Raw genomic sequence first — 27983 nt, 5'->3', positions numbered from 1 at the left:
TTACTGTATGGTGTTGTAAACTTTGCTTTTTAACAGAAATTTCATGTGACACCAAAACCACTCCTTGATAAATATCAACTAAAATATTTACATTCCCATGAAAATTTTATTTTCAACAAATAAACGTTTCTCAGTGTGGAATAATGGAGCCAATAAACAAAAGAATTATCCCCACCCTCTAATCTGCACTTCCTTATTGATTGAATTTTTCTTTGCCTTTGGAATTGTCCTTAGATTTTTGATTGTTATGTAGATACTGAAACGAAAGTTACCTTTTCCAAAATATATTTAATCGCACTCAGTTCAGATGTTAATTTATTCCTGTTTTCAGCTGTCTGATACTTGCAGATTAGATGTTCCAGCCCCCGCTTTGAGTGGCACAGCTTAGAAAGCAAGTTTTGAACATATCCTAACATACTTAATTGATTTCAGCACATAGCACAGCCTCCATTACTAGTTTAATAAAAAAAAACAACACATGCACACAACAGAAAGAGCATTGTTTTGCATTATAATTGAATAGCGCTACTGTGAATTGCAGTTCAAAGTGCTTAATATCTCCAGGCACCGTGCGGAGACCTCAGTTCATAACTTGGGTTGTGAATCCTTTTTTTGATTCTGACTTCTTAATGATTAAGACTAGGTTTCAAAGATGTTTAGACGTAGGAAGAAAGTAATCAGGAAAAAGCATCTGCACAACTAATTCCCAGAGGTTTATCCTGTATATTGCCATGGGTTTCATTGGGATTTAGGCACCATATGATCTTCTGTGCTAGTTGTCACTGCTGCTCTCTCTCCATTTTGCGCTGACAAGTAAGCGCATCCCTAGCCAGGTACCAGCAAGAGACAGTCTATATCAGGCAATTACTGGTTGCTGAACATAGCAACCCCTTTAAAGAATATCAAATAGCATCCTTACCCCTCTCTTCCCTCTTTTGGAATGAAAAGTGAAAAGACCAGGAACAGATCTTTTAATAGAGTAACAAAGGATATAACTGTTTTGGCACAGGTGGTGTCATTTGCACATGTACGTTCCTACCCAAGCTATCTCCCACCTTGTCGCAGGGAGTTTGAGTGATGAAAATGATGTTGGAGATGGTAAGATTATTCACTGGGGTAACTTTGGAGGAGGACAATTATGTTGAAACAAAGAGGGGAGAAAAAAAGCATCAAGTTAATTTGCGCTCCCTTCACCTCAGGCTGATTAGAGTAAATTAACTGCCTTTGCAATTAATGTGCAAAGTAGGTATTCATTATTTTTCTGATGGCAAATAAAATAACATATAAATATAACAGAAGAAGTCTTGAAATATATTGGGTGTTACTTACGCCTGTGGACTATTGTTTTCCTTTTACAGAAGCAAATAAACAAAAAAAATCCCCAACTCCCCCACAAGGCTATATTCTGATCCAGTTTCCACTGATGTCGATCTGTATTAATTCGGTTTTAAGATAAGGAAGTTAAACCTTATTCACACAGATACCCCATGGTATGCTTTCAGACTTGAAGGGCTGTCTACCTGAAAGCATACCTTCCCTCATACTCTATCAGATGGTTTAATAAAAGCTATTCTACTGATAAATTTTGCTCTGGTATGATTATTTCCATTCCCTGCATAGTGTTAGATGAAGAGGATCTCACCTCCTTTCCAGCTGTCACCACAGCATATGTTATTCTGCCTATAAGTAAAAATAGTAACAAAAGAGTGAATTGTATAATTATACTTGTAAAAGTCATATTGTATTGAGCATTATTATTGGGCTTTATATTGTTTCTTCTCTTCCTAAAATTAACTTCAGCTTTAACATGCAACTGTATGTGATCATCACTGTGTGCCTAGCAGCCAAGAGTTTGACGGGGAGAAGTACTACTTGGCAGAGCAGAGAAAAATGAAGTTAGTGACCACTTAAGCAGCCGTGAGCTATGAAAGCCTGGGAGACTGGGTGGGATGCGTCCCAGGGAGCCGGGAGGCTGCTGCCCAGCGTCTCTGGAAGGTAGTGGCAATTGTGAGAGACTCCCAATAAGCAGAAAAGTGCAAACGTCAGCATCTTAAGATCTTGTAGACCATACTTTGTCATAGATGGTACCACTCTGTTGTTCATTTTCTCATATATTATTATATTATCAATACATTGGAAACCCACTTTTCAGATATTCTTATTTACATGATCTATAAATATTACTTCTTTGAGTACGAAAATATTCTTAGAATTGGGCATTAATTTTGTGAGGTAGCTTGGAGAGCTCAGCTATAACTATATCAGTTCATTACAACATAACCTAATAGCTTTGCACATTAGTATAATACTACACTTGGCAAGAACTGTATTTTTGTTTTTCTGTAATTTTTTATAGTGTAGTCATTTTCAGGATCATTTTCCTAATTAATTCTATGTAGGGTAGGTTAGTATTTTAAAGTATTGTTACAGAAATGGTGTGTACAGTTATCGCCTGGGTGCACTGATTCCCCATCACCACTCCAGACCTGCTAACCTCTTTCTCCTCATTGTGTTAAGGAATCAGTGTTGCTAATACATCTCTGCATTTTCTGTGTTTCAGAAGAGTAATCATGAAACAGATTTGTGAGCTTTCTTCTAAACTGCTTGTGAAATTTCTTACTTGCATTGGTAATCCAGGAATTGGATAATTACAGATCATGAAGCAAAATGTGGAGTGAGATTTTAGTGAGCAATGCTTTCTTTTAAATAAACTATTTGCAAATGTAATCTTATGTCAAAATCTCTCTTCCCATAGAGACTGTACTGGAAGGATCTGGGACTGTAGAAATCAATGTGTGAGAGGCATAAAGGCAGGCCAAACAGATGTGGGGTTTTGTTATTTAATTTGCTTGAATATGTTTAATGATTTTTTATTTAATTCAGCTCTAGACATACAAGTTCTGGAGAGTCTCTTGTCTACACTCTTAATTTTGCTGGGAACAAGTGTCATGTTGTTCATGCATTTTTACTTTGCTTAAGTTGCTTGGTTTTTCTTATATTCTGGAAGCATAAATACAGAGGCTTTTGGAAATAAAACTCTTCTATTTAAATAGATAGATCCTGGCAGATTAATTAGGTGTCACCTTTAGTTTCTGCCTTAAAGATATCACGTGAAGCTTGAGTCTTACTTTTGATATATATTTTACATTTGAAAAATGTGTTTTAGATAAGATGCTATTGTCCAGGAACAATGATTCTATTTTAGAGACACTGCTATAACAGAATAAAGCCCGTTTGATCTCTGTATAAACTAGTCTGTAATTATGCATCAAAATGCATAGTTAGTCATTATAATTCCATCACGGCACAATCCTGGTATGCTATTAGCTAATCCTACCTAATAATAGCTTGAAGAAAACTTGATTAATTAAAAAAAATGAGTAATTTGTAGTACTTCGTGACATAACATCACCTAATTTGGAAATGATGGCTAAAAGTTTGCTTATGTTTCTTGAACCTAGTTAACAACTGTACCTTCAGCACTGTCTTAAATCAAGGAATGCAAACAGCTATATGTTTGAGTTCTTTCAAATTGTATTTATTTAGAAGCTATCTATACCAAGAAATTGGAAGAATTGTCTGCTTTTGTAGAAATGTAATGGAGGCTTTTCTTTCTTCTTCTTTTTTTAATTAAAGTATCTGAATACGCTTGTGGGTCCTTAACAGTATCAAAAAAACTTCTTGGATTATTATTAATTAGATATATATATGATTATATAATTATATTATTATGGATTACTGTAGTAATAGAATACATTTACGAGCCTAGAAATTTCACTTACTCTGTCTAGACATCAGGACACAGGCATTCCTAGATGAGTTAGGGTTCTGCTGGGTTCATGTCATCAGTTTGTTGTTTTTGAGGTGACTGTAACACCTGATTTCTTTTCTGATAATGAGGTATATGGCTTCCTAGGTGAAACAAGAAAATAAAGATAGTTAGGATTTTTTTTCCTTATAGTTAAGAAGAAATTCTGAGTATCAACATTTTTAAATTTCGGGTTATCTTTGCTTTTGGAGGTAGAATCAATTACTTTTTGTTTTACCTGAACTTGCAATTAGCAATAGCCTGCTAGTTTTTTTTTCTGTTGGTAGTGTGTGCATGTATGCGTGCATGTGTATGCACACTGTATGTAAAATGTGGGGCTCTGCCTCCCTGCAAGGACAGTTGGACACACAGCTGACACTGCTCGGCCCCAGGCACCCGCCTGCTCCGGTGATGGTGGTGGGGAAGCCTGACCCACTTTCTGAAACAGCACCTGAATCCCCACCTGTCTTAGCTGATTCGCGGGTTGATTGACCTTAACGTGGCAGTTTGAAGCGGTGGTTTGGGAGCTCAATGAATCACTGGATCCCACCGTGCAGCCGGATTCCTCAGTGACGTGCGCGGCCTGGTGCAGACCACTGCAGGCGAGCGACTTGCAGCGCAGCGGCACCAGGGCCCTGGGCGCCCGAGAGCCCTTGGCCCTCTCCGCAGGGCTTCCTGATGGCCCCGAGTGCAGCAGAGCAGAGGAGAGGGGAAGCGACAAAGTGCCTCTTAGTTTTCTTTCTTATTAATTCAGTAACGGTTTGTGGCTTTTGGAGTTGTTTCTGTGCTGAACATGTCGCACTGTGCTTTTTCCCCTGGAGGAGAAGCAAGTGTGGAGCAGGAGTCAGGATCCTGTGTGCTGTAGCTGTCTGCGAGCTGACGCTCAAGTAGATGCTGTCCCTCTTCAGTTAATATGTGATGCTCGCAACACAAAAATTGGCAGGACAGCACTTGTTAATGTGCTGCCTTCTAAGTGAAAAGGCAAAAAGATAGTCCCTTCGCTCCAGCTGTCACCTTCAAGTATCCCTCTGACTCTGAAGTTTCAGCCCTGTTTTCCGTTCCTGTGACTCTTCCCTTTTGGTTTGCACCATTTTTTTCTTTTTATGCAAGAAGTGGAGATGCCAGCAGAGAAACCCAGGCAGGCTAATACTGGCGTTGTCCTTGCTATTTCCCACATGGCTGCTTTAAAAGGGAAAAGTGTGTTAACTAAATTAGCTGCAAGATGCACCTGGTTGGGTGCCTGTGTTGGGGGGGTTGTCTTGCATTCACCAAATAGGCATGTAAACTGTCTAAAACCAAAGATAATACATGGTTTTGTGGTAATGCAATTTACCTGATTAAAGAGAAAGGAAAAAATAAATAAATTAAGGAAGCCCTTTGAACTCTGTAGGAACTCTGTGTTTGCAGCAGAAGTAATAGCAGAAGCTAGTCCCTGGCTCAGCCAATGCCTCTGTAGTCCCGAGATTCTCAGTTTGCTTCCTGCAGTCTCCTGTTCAATTCATTATTTATGCTCAAAAATCTGTAACAAATATGGAAAATGTATTACAGATAACAGCTTTTCTATAAAGTACTCTGTCATGTCAGCGCAGGTTTTTACTGCACTGAAATGAGGCAAGTTTCATGTGGAAAATAGTAGGAGATGATTCTGTTACTAAGGATTAGGATAATGTACTCAAATGAAATGGGAAGTTTCAGCCCAATACCTCACATATAAGGAAAATAATGTAAGTGGGATTTTAGACTTCTTTGTATACATGTGCACTCATACTGCAGTTGTAGATATGGTGCTTGAGATCAGCAGAGGCTGAACTCATCCGTCATGTTGGCAAGGCAGAAAAGGCCACTAATATTTCTAAATAAGGAAAAGGAAAGCATGTAAAATAGGTTAATCCCTCTTTGTCATGAATAGTAACAGTTCTGTATCAGTTTTCAAAGTATTCTAAGAAAAGATTTGATTGTCCACACTATATTTATTGAACAGCTGTGAACAGATAAAAAACAATTTTGAACTTGACTGTCATGTTCTATGCCTGTGGTTTGTAGATATTGGATCTTAATCAGCACTATACCAAGAAAAATCATATTTTGTTTTCTTCCTGAGGGGAAATAGCCTTATTTTCAGTTGATTATGAAATCTATGAATGAAATTTAACTCTGACTGGGTGACGTTAATACCAGTCCTGTGATAAGGTATAATTTTGGATAAGGATTTAATTCCCACTGATGATATTTTACTTAAAAAAAAGAAAGTCTGTATAAATGGAGAATAATAAATGTTTGTCATTCTTCCTGTGAAACAGCAAGAATTTTGCAGGACCATCAGGCAATACACCTTTCCAACGCTGACGAAGACATGAGTGAATTGCGAATGTTGTAATCTTTACGTTTAGCAAGTCTTTGCTCACGCGTGTCGAATGAACAGCTCGCCCGTGTGTCCCGTCTCGTGCCGGGGCCACTAGTGAATAAGACCTGCCCTAGAGCTGTTCACTGACTTGTATCAGAATATGGTTTGGCTAGCTGGTACCAAGGTAGCAGGTTTCTGAATATGAGGTTCAATAAATATTAACGAAAATCCTTTAATGATTGATTTAATGGTTTAATGATTGACACAGCAAACTGTCACCTTCGGCAGTCTACAGCTTAGTGATTTCCAGAGCTAGAAATATATTGTTGGGTTTAATAGCTGTTAATATATTCTTCTTTCATGAATTTTTTGGAAAAAAGAAATAGCCATCCTTGCTGTTGACTGCTGATTCATCACGCTGTTAAATCATTAGTTTAAAAAGTTTGAGTCTGATGCTTTGGGGATCTAAAAAGTGTATCTAGATATAATCCTTGCCTTTCTTTTTTTCTGCACAGGAAGGAGAAGCCTTGAGATTTCAAAAGCTTGCAAACTGTGGATTTTTGATTAGTTTAATATAATCCTCTATAACGATGATTATTGTAGCATTTTCTGAATGAGATGGATGAGACAAGTTCTCAAATGCCAGCTATTACTGACATTTAATCAGGTATAGGTCATAAAATACCAAGATGAAAGAACTGTTTTATAATTTATTTTTCACATTAATAATAAATATTTAAATAAATTAATATTGCAAAAATGTTGCCTTTTTCATTTGCTGTAACTTTGGTGTAAATAGAAAAAGTTGACTGACAAAAATCACAATTGAGGAAACAAAGCATTCTTTTTTTAAAATAGAAATCTGTATTGTGATAGGTGCAGTTGATATAGAAAATGCGATCTCTGACAAACAGAATGAGTATATTTTTGCATTTCGTAGTGCAAAACAGTTCATGTAACAATTAACCTCTGTTGAGGAAGGCTCACAATGAAAATACCTAGAATGGCCTGTAAGGATTGGAAAGCAGAGGAGAGCAACAAGGTTATGAAAATGCATACGCTGCCCTTGTTTGCACTAAATCAGCCTGCAGTCTGTGTGTGCATTATTTGCAAGCCTCCATTCCTTTTTCTATTCTATTCTATACTAATGTTTGCAAAGAAAAATACCAGACTGAGAGCGTGTCTGTCTCTTTATACACATCTCAGAATGCAAGCCCAGTGCCTACTGCTGCAGCAGGGCAGCAGCGGGGCGAGCGGCCGTGGGGATGCCGCCGCCGGCGCCCCTCGTGCCAAGGTCGGGGCCTCGGCCGGGCGTCCCCGCGGCGCGCTGAGCCTGCCCGCAGCCCCACGCCCTGATGCGCGCGGGATCCCCGAAGCGAAACAGGTGCCCTACGACAGCGTCGCGTGTCAGAAAGCTACCGCTGTGCGCGCAGAGAAGTCTAGAAAGCGAGTTTCTTCCGCTCGTGAGGGAAACGGGGTGCCAAGGAGTCTCCTGCTGCTCGGCGCCCGCGGGCGCTGGGGCGATGCTGGTGGGGCCTGGGAAGCACAGAGCTGTCCCGCCGCAGACGCTAACCTTGCTCCAGCCAGCCACGTTGGCTCTCAGGGCCGGGGCTCCAGTCGCGGCGAGAGGAACACCACGTGAGCAGTGGGGTTACGCGTGGGAAATAATATTGCACTGTGTCTCCGTAGCCATTTTTAGAAAGCTGGTTACTGCCGATGCTGTCCTGATCTGCTCCTTAGCTGAGCTTAGCTCTGGGACGGAAATCAAACCTGGCAAGCGCCAGGCTGCTTTCACGTTTGCCTGAATTTCATCAGGCTGGAACTCAGAGATGCTTTCAGTTTAGTTTTTTCTTTTTCCCCCCAACAAATGCAGAACAATGAATGCATTTTTTTTTCAATATCCTATTTTTAAGAAGTTATTCTCAAAACTGTCTTTTCTCAACAAAAGGAAAAAGTTGTTTACTAAGTTGAAGAAGAATTACAGTTTAAATGCACATAATAATATATTATGAAAACTAAATAACTTCAAGGAAAATACTATATTCCATTTTTATGTCTGAGAGTTTTAGTACAGCCCTAATTAAGTCTTAGAAAATATGTATTCTGATATGTACTTGTGTTTATGTAATTGCTATGAAAGATCAAATGGCAACATTCTGTTGTTCCAGAAATCATTCAAAGCAAAATAATAAAAATATTATATTAAAAAATGTATCTGTAGGACAGCATATATGTCAGACCCAAGTTTCCAATGATTTCCTACAGCGAAATTGTTTCATTGGATCTTGCATACCGTATCGGCTAGACACCAACTGAAATTAACCCTCTAATCCTCAGAAATATTTACTCAGGACAATCTAAGAACTATATTTATCATAATGTTTTCACCAGGCTCAGACAGTTATAGATTTAAGTATGATATCTAACAAGAGCCTGTACATGATTTCAGTGTAAACATACATACATTTTATAAATATGTAGACGTGTGTGTGAAATATTTTTGATTTTATATATACTGTTTTAAAAATCTTATAAAGACTTTTTGGTACTATTTGGCTGTCACGTGTTAAAAGTCTACTTAATCAGTGATATAAAACTACAGGTATATGACAGTTTGAGTGTATTTAAAAACTGAAGTTTTCCAGGGGATCAACGGAGTTATTTGGTGTAACTGGTTTGCAATAGACTGGGAAAATATCGATGGTTCTTTCTTATTCTACCTGATGAGTTTGTAGTAGCACATGGGGAGTACGTGCGTATCCTGAAAGCACACTGCTTCCAGATACTGCATCTAATTTAAATCTAAGTACATTTTCAGAAGTAAGTCAGTAACTGGAGAAATAAAACTAAATACTAATGTTAAATAGGTCTGATGAACCCATGAATACAACTGTAATGTATCCTGCAATGAACAATAACATTTATTAACACCTTGCATATGTTTATGAATAAACATTAATATAGACCTAGAAAGTAAAATTTGATTGAGTTCCTAAAATTTTATACTGGAAATAAATTTTGAAAATTCAGACAGCATCCTTTTATTTAGAAGAAAGAGAAGGACATTGAAAATGCACTGTCACTGCACAAAATTACTCAAGCTAATTACATTGCTCTAATTAAAGGATATTGAATTGTATTTAGATAGAATAGCATATTAAGCAAGGATAAATTTGATATAAGCTAAGGGACGCAGTTTTTCAAGATTATGTCTCATAGTTTTAATCTCATTGTTGATGGAAAAAAATAGATTTAACTATTATGATGGCAATGAATGTAACACAATTTTCTTTTCATTTTTATCCTCTAGCAAAAGCTGTGAGCTGAATTTTCATTTATGTGGGTGTTTGATTTATTGGTATTACATTCAAGAAGTGCATTTTTTAGTATGTACAGAAATTCACACATACTCCTATGTGGAGCAAGAAAGAGAATATGGCAGAGCTGATAGGAGTTTGGTACCTATGTAAGTTTGAGGAAGTAGGCCTTGTAACCGGAAATTGAAACCATGTAAAGATATCACAAGAGAAAGTTAGTTGTACATATTGCTCTTACGTATTATTCTGCAGCCAGGAATGGTAGATCGGTCTGTTGAGGAACCATTTGCAGTTACCTTACTGCAGAGAAAGCTCATTTTGGTGATAAAGAGCAGACGAAACTTTTTAAGGCTCCTTAAAGCATTATTAAAACTTGATTTTATATATATTTGGTTGCCATTCCTTTACAAATGAAAATGCAGGGTTCTTTTTCCAAAAAAGTGGGAAGGATCAAACTTCAAAAACTCTATGCAGGATTTTGTTTTGAAAAGCTAAAACAAAAGTGGAGCATATAATGGAAACATTGTAATAAATTACAGTTCTGAGTTATCATATTCCATCAACTATGTAACATCCCTGAAAGTGCACATTTCAGTGTGCTGAAGGAAGCGTGTGCAACAGCCTATATTTACTTCTGTGGTACTCCAGAACACTGCAGAAATAGCATGATTCTTTAATTTCCATATCCCAAATTTTGTTATTTAAGTAGTAGTATATTAGAGTCATTCAAAACCCAGGTTTCTAGCATAATAGCTTAAAGATTTGGTTATGGAGTTCTGTGCTGGTTTGGGGTTTTCTGGTTTGCTTCTTCCATGTCTTCTCATGCCCTTTTTAAAAACTGCTTTGAAAAGCAAGAAAAATAGATGTTGCAAAGTGAAGGTTTCATGTTTTGCTACATGGAATACAGAAGTTAATATTGTGATACCAGTAGAGGAAACAGTATTTGGCCATTTTTACAATTCAGCTAATATTTTAATATAGTTCATGAATGTTGTGATGAAGTTAATTTCCAGTGTCATTACTGTCACTTGTTCACTATCAGTAAATAAATACATACTGTAAACAATACATTTTAATCAAAACTGAAATATGTATTAGCTTATTTTTTTCAAACTTGCAACCTTAAATAACTCATTGTCATTTGCCTGAGAAACTGAGCAGCTCCCATAGGTGTCAAGAGATTTTGCAGGAGGAGCATGGCGCTGTTAAGGATTAGGTCCCTGAGGTTTCTACGTACATAGATGCGTGACGGGTCCATATACGTGGCACATGTGTGTAAGGACATGTATATGCATGTACACACATACATGCGTGTGTACGGCACATACGGTGCAGGCTGATTCTCGTTTGAGTCTAGTTCAGATTTCAGAGACAGTGTTTTGAGTTACAAGAGCATTGAGCAAGGTGAGGAAAGGCAGCTGGGCCGGGGAGCTTGCAGAGTCCACAAAGGAGAGCTCACCGCTCTAGGTAGCCCTTGCTTCCTCTGGATGTGCTAGTTTTAATAGGGAAAAAAAAAAGGAGGAGGGGGATCATAGATTTTTTTATTCATTAAGAACTACACGGATTATGACAATCTGTAGATTACCATAGCAGGGAAGCAGTACCGTTCAAGTACCTAAGACTTTGCTGGTACACTAAGGGTCCTGGCTCAGTTACCACCAAAAATGTGTTAAGTCTGAGTGTGGCTGATTTCTTTTGCTTTAGATGCAGATGGAAGAGACAATTACTGAACCCAGAAATCCACTTAAATCTTGACAGATCTTACTAGTAGTTTTTAAAGACATGAATTTTTATTTTATTAAATTTCATCCTATTTCTGTTACTCCAGTCCAGAGTTTTTCCTACACCATCATTATTCCTCTTCTATATTAGAAAAAAACCTCTAATTTGGTGTCACTCATACATCCCAGGGCATACAGTGAGTGTTTTTTCATTAAGTAAGATTTCTCCCAAGATCAATGGAATATCATTAGTAGCTTTCTGTCTTGATAATGATCCTTTCAGTGTAATTTCTGGAAATTAAATACTGTTCTTTCCACTCTTACTCCTGTTGAGGTGTACTATCAAATATTTTACTTTAATCTAGATAGATCTGGTCCACTGCAGTAACTCTGTCTAAGAAACCAGCCTTCTTTCTATATATAATATATTAATTTACCGGTGCCAAAACTACATTGCAATTGACTCTGCCCCATGAACTGCCAAGCTCTTTGTTGTTCTCTCCTTCAAAATCTGCTCAGCAATTCCCATCTTGCTAAGACTGAAGCAATGGACCTGTAATTACTTCAGAAGAACATTAATTCTTTGTTGTTCTTCAGCTTATGGAGAAGGTGCTGTCCTTTAAATGTCAGTTTATTTGTAATCTTCATCCTTTTCCTACTAAGTAGTGCTTACACAAACACTTCCTTATCGCTGATAACAGAAGACTAGAGGAAGAAAGAAAAGGATATATGAGGCAGCAAAATGCAGTTTTTCCACAGCATTGACATTTGACTGCTCTGTGGCGGGTGGCATGGATTTGGCCTGGCTGAGAGTAGCTTTAACATGTGAACTTCAGTTGACCCTGTAGGATAAGGGAGCAGCTTAGATGTAAGAGTAGTAGAGCCTTGTGCAAAAGCAGCCTCTCAGGCAGTGTGAAAGTGCGGGGATGCCGAGACCTTTCGAGGTGAGCAGGCTGTGAGTGCCTGCTGGGTGCTGCGTGAGTTTGAATACCCACCAGTGAATATCCAGTCGAAACCTGGCTGTTCTCTGTCCAACCCTAAAATCGAGAGTGTCTGGAGTGACTCAGGGAGAGTGGGGAGACACTTGGAGTACCCCAAAAGAGAGACGGGGAGAGCCCGGGGAGCCTGTGGACTGGCACCACTCTGCTGACCCTCTGGCTTTTCTTCTGGGCTGTGTCCTCCGCCCGCGGAGCGGGGAGGGTGTGTAATTTGTATATACTTGTGATTAACGTGTTTTGGTGTCCAAGTCCATTTAGTCCCCGCACTGTCATTTTGTCTTGAACAGCTATATACTATCAGGCTTATGATGGTTTATTTTCTGCACTTCTGTCCTGTCTGGGCATGCCAGCAACTGCTTCTTGCTTCTCCTTGTAGGGGATTTAGGTTATTGAACAATAACACGTACTTCTTCTACAGGTCCATTGAAAGAGCACTTGAGGTTTAAGAGCCAACTAGGGAATTAAAGGAGCAATAAGAACCAGAAATAGGCTGGCTTGCTGAGTTATCTAGGGAACAATTTAGAGTCTGTGGCCTGGCAGCTGAATGGATGAGCTACTGGACATGGTTACAAGTGTACCTCTTTCCTATTACAAATGGTAATGAAAGATTGAGGAGGAAAATAAAGAATAAAAAATAATAAAAATGGCACATGAATACACTCAACTCTGAAGCATAGTTGTATGTGTCAGGATGAAAATGAAAACTGTTTCATGACACCATTTTTTCATATGGCATTGTTCCAAACATATTTTTTATCCAAAAAGTAGCAGAATTGTCAAATTTGCCACCCAAAATTGTTTGATTGTGCTATAAAGTATATGGCTTTTTAGGTACGTAAGAAATTAAGACAATGCATTCATCCAAAAGGCCAAATGTAGCTTTAAAAGGAGAACATATTTTCTTCAAGGCTAATGAAATAGGTGGGTTATTAATGTTGTGATTGAAAGCTTGGAAAATACAAGGAAGTAAAAAACAGTGATGGAAAAGCTGAGGGCTTTTTGAGGCCCTCTTTGTTAGTTTTGGGGCCCTGATAGTGAAGGAAAGATTAATCAGTGACTAATGGTAGGAGAACAGGAACTGGGAAGTTCAATGTGACTTTCCCCTAGTGATGAAGTTGTTCTTCTTCTGGATTAGTTTTTTTTGGTTAATTACTTTATTGCAGTTTGTAGTTGGTGGGTTTATCAGTTGAGGATATTTTGAAATGTTATGGAGACTTTGGTGCTTAGATGTGGAGGAGTTTTAAAAACTATGCTGTTAGTTATGAAATTGGTTGCATTTCATGGACTGGAGACTTGTGATAGGAAAGTCAGCTAAAACTTGGGAAATCAGCAGAGGGAGGAGGATGTATGTATTAGCTAGAATAGATGACTGTAAATCAGCAGTGTAACAGAGCTGTGAAAATAGCAAATGCTGTCCTGTGATGGATCAATTTGCAGTAGATGTGGGGAAGTTACAGTGCCATTGTACAGACACCAGTGAGCGCTTTTCTGGAACAGCGCATCCAGTGCTGACCATGCTTGTTCAATAACATGACCTAAAATTGGAGTGACTGCAGAGAAGGTCAATGTAAAGAGCCTGTTTCATGGCATAAGAAAGACTGACTTTGTTTGCTTGTCTCTAGCTGTTAGCTAGACAGTGCAAAAACTTGATTGCCATCTAGAAATACACCTGGAGGAGAAGGCAGGTGAGAGAGAACTGTTTAGGCCAAAGAACAGTGTTTTGCAGAAGCCAGTAAGTATAATTTAGCCTTGAAGAAATTTTGTTTAGTTTATTAGAAGATTCATAACTGTTAGAACAAACCATTCTGGAAGAGCCTTCTGGAAAGAGCACTGGGACAAAGCAACTCAGTACTTTTATGATAGAATTTGACAAGTTTGAAAAAAGGGTAGTATATGATGCCTGCAAAACACCTGGACTTGAAGTTAGCCATTTTTGGTCTTAATTAGCAACAGGCGGAACATGTTTTTTGTACTATTTCAAAGAGCTAGGAAAATATTCAGAGTTTCTATGCATGGAAGAGTCTGCAGCTTTCAAAGGTTAACATGCCTTAATAAAATTCAATTTAGTGCCAAAATTTTAACTATTTTATAGCTGCCCCAATTAGTATCCTCATTGGTAGTCTCAGGAAATAAAAGCTGTAATGGACACAGTTTTCCCTGTCGTTGTTAGAGCTGGTCCCTCAAGGTCAGTACTAATGGATGCTGTTTCGGATGTGCAGGGAGCCGTATCTTGTCAGTATTCATGCTGAAATTGCTCTGTGAATTGGTAAAAGATTTCACCACCCACTACTGAAAATGGATGGGCAAATCCAGCACCATTTGTAAGCATGGAAATTAGTCTTAAGCAGAAAGAAATACTACTAAAATGTATCCTTGAGAACTCCCAAAGCAAAGGGAAGACAATGTAATTGTGGATCAGTTTCATGTGTTAGTAATAAAATTCTGATTTAAACCTTGTTCTAGAAAACTGCAGAATTGCATTTCAAGATTGCAAGGTGAAGCATTTAATTTTGAAATTTAATTTTCAGTACTTACTCAGTACTGTCTTCTCTACATTAAATGATGGATATAAAGTTCTGTAATTGCCAATCTCCAAGAGAAATTATCTTTTAAATGAAAATTATATTATTTACATCTGAAGTAAGGTTAGCTTCCTTACCACAATTGTTGTTAATATAAAACAGGCATTCAGGAAATGCAGAAATGACCCCTGTAACACTGAAAGCTGGAGACGCTACTAAAATTAGATATCCTTTGTTGTATCTATTTATCTTATTGACATAGCCACATTTTTATTTTCTCCTGATCTCCAAATACAATCATAGGTTGTAAAAGGCAAAGAATTGTTATCTCCAACTTGTTTAATAGTTTGTTTTGTGATTTCACATAGAACCCTATGTGATACCACACAGTCTTCTACAAGAATACTGTGCACTAAGCAAGCAAGCAGAGTCTGTTGCTCCAGGTCTGTATAGTTGCTGTGTAGCTAGAGATGAGAGAGAGAGAGAGAGAGGGAGAGAGAGAGAGAGGGAGATGATAGATAGATAGATAGATATAGATGTGCACGTGTCTAATCACACCAGCACTAATTACAGCTTCGTGATTGCAAATTGAGCTTTGATTTGAGTAACTGAATCTTGAGATACAAAGTCCCATTAAATAATCTAAATCAGATCCCCAGAAATGCAGATTGTCAGCTAGACTGCATGTAATGTTTTAACAAGTGTTATTTTAAATTTAATAGGTGTTGGTCTTGCTGATTAAAATATAGATAGATAGATAGACAGACAGACAGATAGATAGATGGGTTTCCTTTCCAAATAAAACATTCATTTTGCAGGCATAATTTTTACTTTTCACATCGTCTGTAAGATGCACATTTTGATTTATATGGACCTGAATGTTAAGTAAGTGTTTTTTAAAATGTTCTTAAAGTACAGCTGGAATAAAGAATTACAATGAAGGACAAGGCAGGAATTCACAATGATTTTGACAAATAGAAATCCCTGTCAGGAATGGAGTTATCCCTCAGGAATGATATAGGTAAAGTTTATTCTGCCTTATGGCTTGGTGATGGACTACATGACCTTTCAAATTCTCTTCGAGCCCTGCTTTTATGATTCTGTGATCAACTCATTTTAGCATTTGACAGCTGCTGTATTTATACTATAGATAATTCTAGTGCTTTAGATACTTTGTGATTTTTTAAATGTACGTATTTTGCAAATGAAAGACTTTAACTACATTTAAAATGTATTCTCATTTATGTTAAGGTATTAATAATAAAGGTTATGGGTCTCATTTGGCGATTTAGCAACTCTGTATTTCTTCCAGGCTAAAGCATGCAAGTGTTGACTTTTTATGAGAGGTTACAAGGCTACAAATTACTATGATTTAATATAAACATATCACAAGGTTTATATATTGTTGATCCATTAGTGGTAATAACTAGTAGATAATTCACTTAATTTGGAAAATGAAATCCTGATTCTCAAGGTAGTTTTAGTAACATTCAGTCTGGAACAGGATTATTCTTTACAACACGTTAAAGTCATGGCAAGGTGGTCTTCTGCTCGCAAATATAATTTAGTCTCACGAATAGATAATCCTGTAAAAGTATTGTCAGGTTAATCAAAACTGATTTGTGCATATTAAACCCAGTGAATGCTAATCAAATATCAAGTTGAGAAGCTTTAGTAGCAATTTTAAGTCTTTGATAATTTTCCATTATTCTTTGATGAAATGACTCACAGGATTTGTGGAAACACACTAAAGCTTTCTCACAGCTGATTGTCCTGCCCTGAACTTCTTTCCAAGCCTGGATACAAATGCAGTACAGACCAAAGCAACTACTTTAGAAATGCTTCTTTTCTTTTAATCCGACAGTATTGCTGACTTGTTTTTGTTGAACGTTGTATGTAATTAATTGTTTTCTAAAGCATGTAACTGCTTTGTGATTTTGCCACTCCTTGATATTTGTAACTATCTTGTTATTTTTAGAGGTAGTAGACTTATAGAGATGCTTGAGATTCTAATATAGTGTCTGTACATATAAATAATATCCATTTAAAAAAACAGAATAAGTATTAGCTGAAGGGTATATCTGTGGCACAGTGAAATGTATTGAAAACTTCTGTATGTTCCACTTGAAAGAAAATTCAATGTAATTGTAAAGTTGTTAGAAGATTTGGTGAAATTTTTAGTTAATCAGTTATATGATTATGAGTATTATATGTGTTATTAATAGAAGTAGCCCCCGAAATGAAGAAAAGTGAAAACTTGCTTTGCACAGTGCGTCCAGGAGCTTTCCGTTATGCTCACACACTTTGAAACTTAACAGCATTTTATTTTCTTTCAACAGAAAGCTTTTCTTTACAGACTATGGGAATGTTGCCAAGGTTGAGAGATGTGACATGGATGGAATGAACAGGACATGGATAGTAGATTCTAAAATTGAACAACCAACTGCTCTTGCACTAGACCTCGTCAATAAATACGTGTACTGGGTTGACATATATCTGGATAATCTGGAAGTTGTTGACTATGAAGGAAGAAAGAGGCATACAGTAATGAAAGGCAGACAAGTAGGTATTGATTTGCAAATGCAATAAAAAGTAGTGATATCAATAAATGAACCTACATAATGCTAGCGGTTACAGTAATGTTCAGAATCTTTTCTTTTTGGTTCAAGTAAGTTAGACATTAAAAGATTCAGCTGCACGTTTTGTTTTATTTGCAACTTAGCCCATTTTGCAACCTATAGACAAGTTTCCATGCAGTGGCTCTTTAACAATACGTCATGTAAGTCACAGTTTCCATTGTAAGAGACTTCTGGAGGGGAAATATGGGGTAATACAAGGGGGATAAATTATTAATGACAAGAAGACACTATTGCCATTTCAGGAAGAAGAGACTATCAGAGAGAAAAGAAATAACAAAAGGTGTTCACCTGTTCAGACCAATCTAGATTCACTCAAATCATATTTATGTTGATGGCAATTGTGTTCTTCCCAGTTGATCCAAGTCATAAATATAAATATAAATATAAACCTTGAGACTGACCTGCGAGTCTGTGAGCAGGAATGCATTGATCCATTGTTTTAGCTTGGAGAGTGGGGTAATAGGTAGTATGGAAAGGAAAGGTTCCACAGCTGTTGAAAGACTGGCTGGAAACCTAGGGAAAAATAGCAAAGAATTGTTCCTGGTTGCTACTCTGCCTCACAGAGTTTGCATGTAAATTTGGTTCTGCCTGACGTTAAATAGGATATGGAAGAATGAATAAATAGATAGAATAAATACTACATCTTTTCTGCTGTTATTCTTTACTCACTTCCAAGAAATCACTGTTTACCTGACAGACAACTGGTTAAAATCACTATCATTTAAAAATATGTAGAAATAGTGACAACAAACAATCCAGACCGGCTGACTAAACAGCAAACACCAAGTCTTCCTATTTTTAGTGAAATGCTGCCTTTCTTACTCTAAAATGATCTAGCCACAGTCTTTAACCAGTTGTTCTGGAATGGCAGGTCTTGTGAACTTTTTTTTCAGGCGACATTTTGGAAACAGATACTTAGAAAAGAAACTAACAGTTTAACAGGCTTGATCTGAGTTGTACATACTTGTGTGAGAGATGTTTGTTCCTTCTCTTTTCTGAAATTTGAATACAAAAGAGGATTCCTAATTAAATCTTAAATTTAAAGAGGATTCTTAAGTTCAGAGAGTTTCTTTGTTCTCTAAACTAGCTAAGAAGGGAGAAAGATGTTTCTTTCAATATGGATGAACTGAAAGGGTGATGAGTATAAAAAAGTTAGGCTTTTAAGTTGGTCACTGCTATCACAGAAGGAGAAGCGTATTGATTGTCTTTCCACTCAAATGAAAAATTGGTGATTTCACTGGGTTTTGTGCTTGCATTTGCCAGGATTGAATTTGACTTAGTTCCTCCATGCTACTCGTAGTTAGTCCAAGGAAATAGCAAACCAGAAAACTATTCGCAAGAAGTTTTAGGGGTAAAAGTTTATTTCATAAACCCAAGCAAATCAAAAGACATACTTTTCAAATGATAAAAGCTTTTATGATTGATAGCTTGGAGTGCCTTTCAAAGGACAACATTTCCATTCATATATAAGATAATTGGGAAGCTGCATAAGGAGTTAAAACTACTGCAAAAATGCATAAATAAAAACATTATAAAATGCATTGTAAAAAGAGTCACATAATAGTGTGAATATAGAAAAGCTGTGATGGGAGTTAAATAATGAAGTATATGAAGTTTTAAATAATGAAGTTTTAAAATGTGTGCAAATGGAAACAGGGAAGAAAGAGGATTTAATGCAGAGAATTCAAAAATTTGGTACAGATGCATGATAATTTTCAAGGCTGTTTTCTTTTCCCTGTCTGGCATTACTATAATTGGACTGAATTTCTGTTAGGTCTTAATCAAACACTTCTGTTGATTCAGTTAGTTTTTACTGGGTAAGGGCAGAGTACAGAGGCAAGGATTTGGCCAACCAGGGGTAATTTCTGGAAAGGACTGGGATTTTGATGCACAACAGGATCCCCCCACCCCCTTTTTTTTTGTGAGGTATGTCTGAGTCAGAATAAATGGGCTGAGTAAATACTTTGTCATGAATAATTTATTGATTAATAAGACACTCAGCTTATGGAGCACCTACCAACAAATTCTCTTTAATTTATTCAGTTTTCAAATTGCTTAATGAGATATTTTGCATTTTCTAAATCTATAGATCACTTGCAACCTCTATCATTGAACCCTTCATGTTCTAGCTGTGATTGGTTAACTAACTATGGGTAATTTTTAATGCATGTACCCATGCACATCTCCGATTAATGTAATTTTAGAATTCACTTCGTGAGAAACATACCTGCCAGTACTGTATGACCCCAAACATATTCAAAGACACAACACAAAAGGAACACAAGCATAGCTGAGAGCTAATTAATATTAGTTAATACTAATATATTCACTGAGCACAGTATGCCAGAGTTTATAATTTTAGAGACAGAAAACTGGGAAATTCAGAGGATAAATGAATTTGGAAAGCTTAATATTTTAAATTTTCTTTTTCTTGTACAAAACTCTTTTTTACCATAAACTGATGATTACAAGAATGTGAGCTATACTTGTAGTGTAGTTTTCATTTAGTTTTACAAATATATATCACTTTATGCAGAAATTATTCTGTATGGTTTAGCATGTACATTTTGCATTATTATTTGATGTTTCTAAAAAACAGAAATAGCTAAAATAGCTAAAATAATTATTCTTTTTCTCTTTTCCAGGTTAGGCATCTCTGTGGTATAGCAGTATTTGAAAACTACTTATATGCAGTTAATTCAGATAACTTCAGCATTTTACAAATAAACAGATACAATGGCACTGATGTTCAGTCTCTTACTAAACTCGAAAATGCTAAAGAGATCCGTGTATACCAGAAAAGAACTCAAACAGCAGGTAGGATCAAAATTCCTCTTTCTAAGAAACAGAAAACCAGCAAAGAGGTGGATATGTGGTCAAAAATATTCTTCCAGAATGTCCCGTCAGAAGGTGCAGTGAAAGCGGGTCACTGCAGCAGCTCTGGATGGCATCCTTTGCCTTGTAGTTCTCCGTGTGCCCGACTGCCCGTTCTCCTGCTTCACTAAGCTCCTCACAGAACTGGCTCCTGAGCACGCGGTTTGGAGAACTGCTGAAGGGCCCTGGTTTGCAAGGTCTTGGACTCCACACGGACATCCTTAGAGAATTTAACACTCTTTAAAGTTGTTAGATGTCTAGTGTTGCCCGCCTGGTTTGGTCTCAGACCTCTCAGATTCCTGGTTTCCCAGGGCCTCCAGAGAGCTTTTCAGATGGACGGCAAACCCTGAGGGAGCTGAGCTTCCTGCCCCTGCCTTTGGGGCTGCCAAAAAAGCATGGAGATTTGGGTAGCTAGCCTGCCTAACTGCCAGCCCAGCTACTGGTGAGATGGGAAATTGCTTTACAGTTTTCCTCAACTTGCATAATTAATTTTTTCCCTTTAGTGAAAGAAATATTCACTTTAGTCTAGAATGAAAACCTTCTATAATCTCAGAATTTTTCATAAAATAGCAAATTCCTTGATCCATAGTCCTGTATAACTCTAATCATGGGTCTAATTGCATTCTTTCTGCATCCAGAAGAGCAGTATGATTTGTAGGAACTTTGTGCAAAGATTACAAGATCTAAAATGTTTGCAATTACATTTTATCAATGAGGGGTTTTCGATATGACTGATAGCAATAAATACTAGAATCCTTGCCATGCTTGGACATAAAAGCTAACATATCAGTTCTGGGGATCAACATCAATGTTATTAAACAGACTGACTGCTTTTAGAAAAGTTTCTGAAGTGGTAGCAAGCTCTAAATTGATGTAGATTGGATGAAATAATTTTCATCGTATAGCCCAGGGCACTGGTTTGCAGATGTGAGTGCCAGAAGAACGCTGTAAGGACTCTCTCCTTGCTACAGGCTGACCTCCTGTACCCCTGAGGGAGTCAGAGACCTTGAGTACAGGAGGGACATGATTACAGTGTATCTTTTATTGCATCCTTTGTGATTACTCTACCTCCTCTTGCCCTTGCTTCGCTCTGCTAGTTACTTCGTTTTGAATGAATGTGTTTGTTGCTTTCAAGATTTGCTGTAATGGCTGTCTCAGCTTGGTAAAGTTTTTGTATACCTTTAACAATATCGACCTTAAACCACTGGATTACTTGTTTAAAAACAACTAAAAAGCTTGAGGGAAGGGGAACAGAAGAGAAAAAATAGTGTTTTGAGCTAAAATACCATTGGCTTATTGTGAGCCAGTCTAATAAATGCAGGATAGATGTTGCGCTCTGATCAGACTTAGTTTAAGAGGGTTTTTTTTTTTTTAATGAATTTGATGTATTAGTCTGCTAATTTAGAACTGTGCATTTGAAAATATGATGTCAAGGGAAAGGAATCCTTTGGATTCTGCAGTTGGATTTATGTCCCTACTGTTCAAATATAGGAAAGAGGCTACAAGGCTCTTGCTGTTCTGCAGTTTCTGCATAGGTGTCTGCCCCAAAATGGTGTTGTCTAATGGTGTTGAATGATTAGTGAACTGGGTTGGCATCAGATTCGCTCTGTTCTCTTAAAAAAAAGGGGGGAGAGGAGAGTCAGTGAGTCAGTTAGCCTGAGGGAGTGCTGCCTGGCAAATGCCTATGTAAAAGCTTATTCAAAAAGAGAGGATTGCATACACCACTGTGGGATATGGCTTGACAGCCACAAGATAGTGCTTCAGATTCATGTATTTGTCAACTTTGAGCATCATCTAAAAAAAAAAAATCTTCTTTTACAGTTATATTCTTGGGAAAGATTTATTGTGATACAAATTCACTTTTTTTTTTGTAACCCTCCACAAACTGATGCATATAATTACTTTGCCTTAAATGGGTTTCAATCACGCTGTTTTTCACTTGTTGTAGTCAGAAGCCATGCATGTGAAGTGGACCCGTATGGAATGCCAGGGGGATGCTCGCACATCTGTCTGCTCAGCAGCAACTACAAAACACGGACTTGTCGCTGCAGGACTGGCTTCATCTTGGGAAGTGATGGCAGGTCATGCAAAAGTATGTTGTTAAAATCAGAGAGTTTGCCAGCTGATAGTATTTCAGGTCTTATTTAAAAACAATATCAATAACAATAGAAATAACACGGGCTGTTTTCAGGTAAAATTTGCTTGCATCATGTATCTGACACTTTGTTTATATACTCCTTTTATTCCCTTAAAATTATTTGATTGGACTCAGTTTATATAATTGACAAATTAAACCTGGGATGCTCTTTAAAGAATTCTAAAAACCATCAGAAGTTTTCAGTTTAACAGTCTTATTCTTTCCTTATAAACTGTGCATTCTCATAGTACATATGTACTGAAATGCTGCTAAATAGTTCCCGTCGCCATTAATTTCTACCCATACAGTCAACTTTCAGCTCAGAAGCAGACCCTTCATGTGAATAACATGAGCAAGGTTTTTCCTTGTAATAGTTTGCAAAAGGAAATCTTGATTTGAGTAACTGTAATTATACCTAGCACTACAAGAAAAACACAGTCTGTTGGTCACCTGCAGCCAAAGGGACAGTCCTGAAGGTTTTGGGAAAGGCCTGTTTTTGTCTGGTTTCTTGAACAAAGAATGATTTAGTTTAGATGAAGGGCATGCCATTAGTTACTTTGGTCAATGCTGGTAAGTAGATACATTTGACCTCATTCAAACTTCTCATGGTTTTCACCAACAATTCCAAAAACAACAAAAAGTTCAGAGGCTTTGGGGAAAGGATATTTTCGTGTCTACAGGAGAATTTTAAGAGGTATGTTCATAATATGAAGTATCTAAGGATATTTTTAAGTATCTTTAAGGAAAGGAAATCACCTTACTAAACTTATTTGTAATTAACCTACTTAGCTAAATTGTAAAAAACTGCTGAGAAATAAGAAATATTGGTATTCATGTTTTGTGTCTGAGTTTGAAAGAACAGTGTGTGCTGATTCATTCTATTCCTTCCCATTTGAAAGAAATTTAATGTAGTCTTCTGTCTTGTTTGTTTCTGAGAAACTTCAGGTGAAAAAATTAGTGTTTTGAATTTGCTGAAGTTTACAGTCTTGTTTGATTTAATGATTACTTCAGTCACATTCTCATTACCCTAAGAGATCCTAATGAATTGTAAAATTAAATGCCTACAATGGTATATATGTCCATTTCACAGTAGATGCACAGTTATTCTACAGTCTAGCATTTCTTTTCAGTATGAAATTTGATAGAAAAAAATAATTAGATATAAGTAGCTCACTGAAGTAGTTTGTATTTTAATTAAGGTAATGTAATTAGCTAGATTTCTTTAGTTTAGTTACCTTCAGAATATTTGAGAGTTTAATTTTTGGTATTGAATAACACTCCTGCTCCCCTACTAATTGTTCCAGTTAATTAAACAGTGACATTATGCACTGTAAAAGAAGATTAGGCAGCATCAGTTGTTTATATTTATAATCTTTCTTTTGCAGGACCAAAGAATGAACTGTTTCTTTTTTATGGAAAGGGACGCCCAGGAATAATACGGGGAATGGACCTGAATACCAGAGTATCTGATGAATACATGATCCCAATAGAAAATTTAGTCAATCCTCGTGCTCTGGACTTCCATGCTGAGACCAATTACATTTACTTTGCTGATACCACCAGTTTCCTAATTGGACGACAGAAAATTGATGGCACAGAGCGAGAAACAATCCTCAAAGATGGTAGGCAATGTTAACTAATAGTGACAACCAGAGAATCTCACTAAGGGGAAGCTGAACTTATCTCTACAGATAATTTTACTTAAATATCCCATTGAAAACACACCCAAACTAGACCCTGTGCAGAGTTGGAAATATTTCTTTACTTACAACTCCCTGTTTTTATTTCCTGAGTCCAGAAATAGTAAGTTAGGTTAAGTTGCTCTGTTGTGAATTTTTACATTGCCCATTTAGTCTCTACCCTACCTCTCCACTGAATTCTTTCAGTGAGTTACATACAATGGAACCATAATGTAGTTCTTGGTAATCATTCATTGAGCCATCCCATATCCTTGTTGATGTAATGAGGCTTCTTTACTCCAAACCATATCACAGTGTGGATTCTGGAGCTTATTCAAGTAGTTTTGCAGAATGAGACTTCCTGTTGTGCCATCACTTGCAAATTCATTAGAAAAAAAGAAAATGTAGGCAATTTAGCTTTGTCTGTACTGATGCATTTTCCCTTGTATTGGTGGAAGCAAGAGGAAGACCCGAACATTCTTGGGAACCCTGAATTAACAAGTTTGTCCCATATATTATAGCAGTGGGAAAAATAACAGCAGTTCACTAGTTTCTTTCTCTCCCACCACACTTCACAGAATCTTTCTGGTCTAGATTCACATCTTTTGATACTAAATACTGTTTTCAATGATTAAACCTCCAGTCTGTCAGCCCATCCTTCTTCTTCTTTTCATGAATCCTTTTCATGAAAGACTGCTTCAGCAGGAGATAGCCACTGCCTCAGTTGAAATCTCTTTTACAGTAATTATTTTCTAGTACTCAAGAGAAAAGCAGTATGAATATCTGTCTTGGCCTTCAGAGAGCTCAATCTGTTTATTTGTAAATTCAAGCTCGAGGTAATAAAAGTAACTGAAATAATACCATTGCTTTGAGACAGGGATTTTCATTCGCTGTCATTCATAATACTCATTCCCATATTTCAATCCAACCATCCCAGAGACAGTATCTCCAGTTTGCAGTGATATGGGGATGTTTTGATATTTTGTCTCTTCACAGACCTCAGAGTCTGCACAACAGTCCCTTCAGTGGTAGCTACAGGGAATGGATGGCTTTTTACCGTATCTTGGTGATTGCCTAATAAAGGGCAGCTCTCTGAGCAAATACGGAACTCTCTGCTGTCTGCTTGGTAATTTTTCAGTTCACTGTGAACATGGAAATGGGTAATATATATCAAAGAACTTTCATTGCTGACCTTCCTTTATTAAACAACACAAATTTCATTTTAAATCAAAGTAATCCAAATGCCGCATATAGAAAGCGTGGACGGCATGTAAATTTATACATTGTAAGGTAGTACCAAGCAGCACCCTTGCTGAAAGGTATCTGAGAGGTTGAAGTTAGTCTAATCAAACATGCAGACATGAATAAACTTTGCATACCAAATCATCACATGGAAGATACTCTTCTAAATAATGTCTAACCATAATTTCTGCATTTTATAAATACAATATAGCAAAATGCCAGAGCATCACCAAGTGAATTATGGTTCATCTGTGATCTATTATTAGTGTCGTAATACTTAAAAAGAAAAATAAAATTTCACTGTGTATCTCCCCTCACTTCTTCCCCAGGAGCTTACATTCTGTACATTCAACTTGGTATAGTTTCATAACTTTAAAGTACATTTAAAGAACACTTGTTAATGTATTTTTCATGATTTAAAAAATTAATATGGCCTCCAGCCATACCACCTCAGCTTTTATTCTTGTCAGCTCTCAAGAACTCAGCAGGAATAGATTAAATCGGTCCTTCGTGGAAGGCTACTAGAGAAAAACAGGTGTGTCAGGAGGTGGTTTAATATTTGCTCTGAACAGCATGCTGCTAAGGAGCTCTATCTGTGGTAGGTGTCACTTGTCAGATTAGAAGTTGTCATTTTTTGTGACTATCACATTTTGTAAGAACAGATATGCTAGCTCAAACAACACTACAGCTCCGATAATTACAGTCTGCCTACACGAGAGCCTGATCCTAGAAGCTGTTGACTCTGAATTGAGAGTGCTGAGCACCTTACACTGCTGCAGTTTGATTTCTCATATAGTTTCAGCTGTGATTTCTTCTTCTTCGCTTCTGGTAATAAACTGTTGTGTAGTATGGGTAACTATTTGACAGCCCATAGCAAGGCCTATCCAAAAGTTGGCAGTACAACTGCAATAGTAGTTTAATTTTACCAGTAACAAAAGTTGCTATAATTAAGGTTTCAAATTACACTTGAAATCCATTTTTAAATTTAAAATGAAACAAACCTGAAAAATTTAAAGGGATTTAAAAATTGCTCAGTTGGAGTAACATAAACAGGAACTCTGTTTTTTACATTTCTTTGTCTCCTTCGTGTTGTTTAGGGTCACTGAACCTAAGAAGTTGTCTATTACTCACTTGTAAATATTAGCAAAGTTGGGCAATGGCTAACTTCTTGTTCAAACAAAATCAACGTAAGTTTGTAAATATTTTTAGAATCTGTATAGCTGCTGGTATATGGAAGAACTATTTTTTTTCAGCTGTTCTCATATTAATCTAGCATTTTAGGCAAGATTTAACTAACATCGATGGAGCTATGCAGTTCTGTAACATACTACATTCCATGCTTATAATTTCTAATATCTTTAAAACCATTTTAAAGGCAAATCATTGCCTTTAGAGATATGATCAATCTTTTTAATAATCTCTATATTCAGCATACATGGATGTCACATATTACTGTTGATTGTAAAATCCTGGTAGGATTTTCAGAATTACAAGTGTTAATTTTTCTTATCAAATGGCATTTTATTCACTGTCATTCCTCATTCTTTTTATATAGAAAGTGCTTCATGTTAGAAATTCTGACCCACTGGAATCAAAAAATTTTGCTTAACTGGAATGGCTGCTATTTTGCTCTTGTTTACTACTTGCTGTGAAGCCTAAAAAATTCAGGAATGCATTTAAAGCTTTTGGATAGTTACATAAAGGTGAATCCTAAATCATAACTTAGAATTTACACTTTATAAGATTCTGATGTAGACGTTTCCTTATTTTAAAGTTTTGTGACATACTTAATATCTAATTACCATTTGATTTTTTGACTCCAGATTGTATTTGGTTTAGATGGTTAGATATTCCAAAATTATTATGCAAAGCGCAGTAGCTCAGATACAGTAGATATTATAAGAAATTGAAAAGACTTGGATCAATATGCTTGTAATTTTTAGTTGATTAAAAATCTAGATGATTTTTACCTCCTGAATGCTAGGTATCTAGCATTCCAATCTAATATTTAGTTTTGCTGTTGTTACTTGTACAGTTCATACTTTATGATGGTTCAAAGTGAACATATTTTATGGAAATATCCCCAGTGTGGAAAGCCTCAAAAGCTTGTCATGTATAAGAAAGGACAAAAGTGTTACTGCATAGATTTACTGACCTTAGTTATGACACAGTTCAGGGTTTTACTGGAAGCTGTTAATCCAGTGTGATAAAACCAGCTGTTGACATCTGCATCCAACAAATTCATTGCTGGCCATGAGCTGCACAGCCCATGTTTGATTGCAGGAAACTCCTCATCCTTTTGTTCTTGCCTATCCAGTAGCTGAGCCAAACACTGAGGGTCTGTTTAGTCCTTTTCCTTGTATTGATCTCCCAAAGAAGACAACTTCAAATTTGAATTTAAATTTGAATTTAAAAGCTGCTGACGCTGCCTTTTTAAAGCAACCTAGCAAAGGAATTGAGAAACAACAAATAAAACAGTGTCCATCAACCTGGAAAATTCTATGATAGTGACAAAAATTTCCTTCCTTTTATGGTAAAAATGAATTATCTCATCTGTATATTTCTGTTAAGTTATGCTGTTTACCCACTGCCATTGTGCCCAGAGAGATTATATTTGTAAGGGAAAAAGCAGTTTTAAAAATACTAATTAGCTGTCAAGCTATGACTTTCATTAGTGACCTGAGTTGCTTTTAATTTTCTGT

The 27983-nt window shown here is 36.9% G+C and overlaps 1 protein-coding gene across 1 annotated transcript in view; it reads left to right on the top strand.

Moving 5' to 3' along the window:
- LRP1B (LDL receptor related protein 1B) overlaps window positions 1–27983 on the top strand; it is a 752762-nt gene that overhangs the window by 429284 nt on the left and 295495 nt on the right. The window contains exons 8-11 of the mRNA XM_067299399.1: window positions 17050–17272; window positions 19995–20166; window positions 22172–22315; window positions 23746–23982. Of these exons, the coding sequence (XP_067155500.1) occupies window positions 17050–17272; window positions 19995–20166; window positions 22172–22315; window positions 23746–23982 (776 nt within the window). The remainder of the gene's footprint in view (window positions 1–17049; window positions 17273–19994; window positions 20167–22171; window positions 22316–23745; window positions 23983–27983) is intronic.

This window comes from Apteryx mantelli, chromosome 6, assembly GCF_036417845.1.
Source record: "Apteryx mantelli isolate bAptMan1 chromosome 6, bAptMan1.hap1, whole genome shotgun sequence".
Classification (NCBI taxonomy): Eukaryota; Metazoa; Chordata; class Aves; order Apterygiformes; family Apterygidae; genus Apteryx; species Apteryx mantelli.
This window is presented reverse-complemented; position numbering and strand designations above follow the sequence as displayed.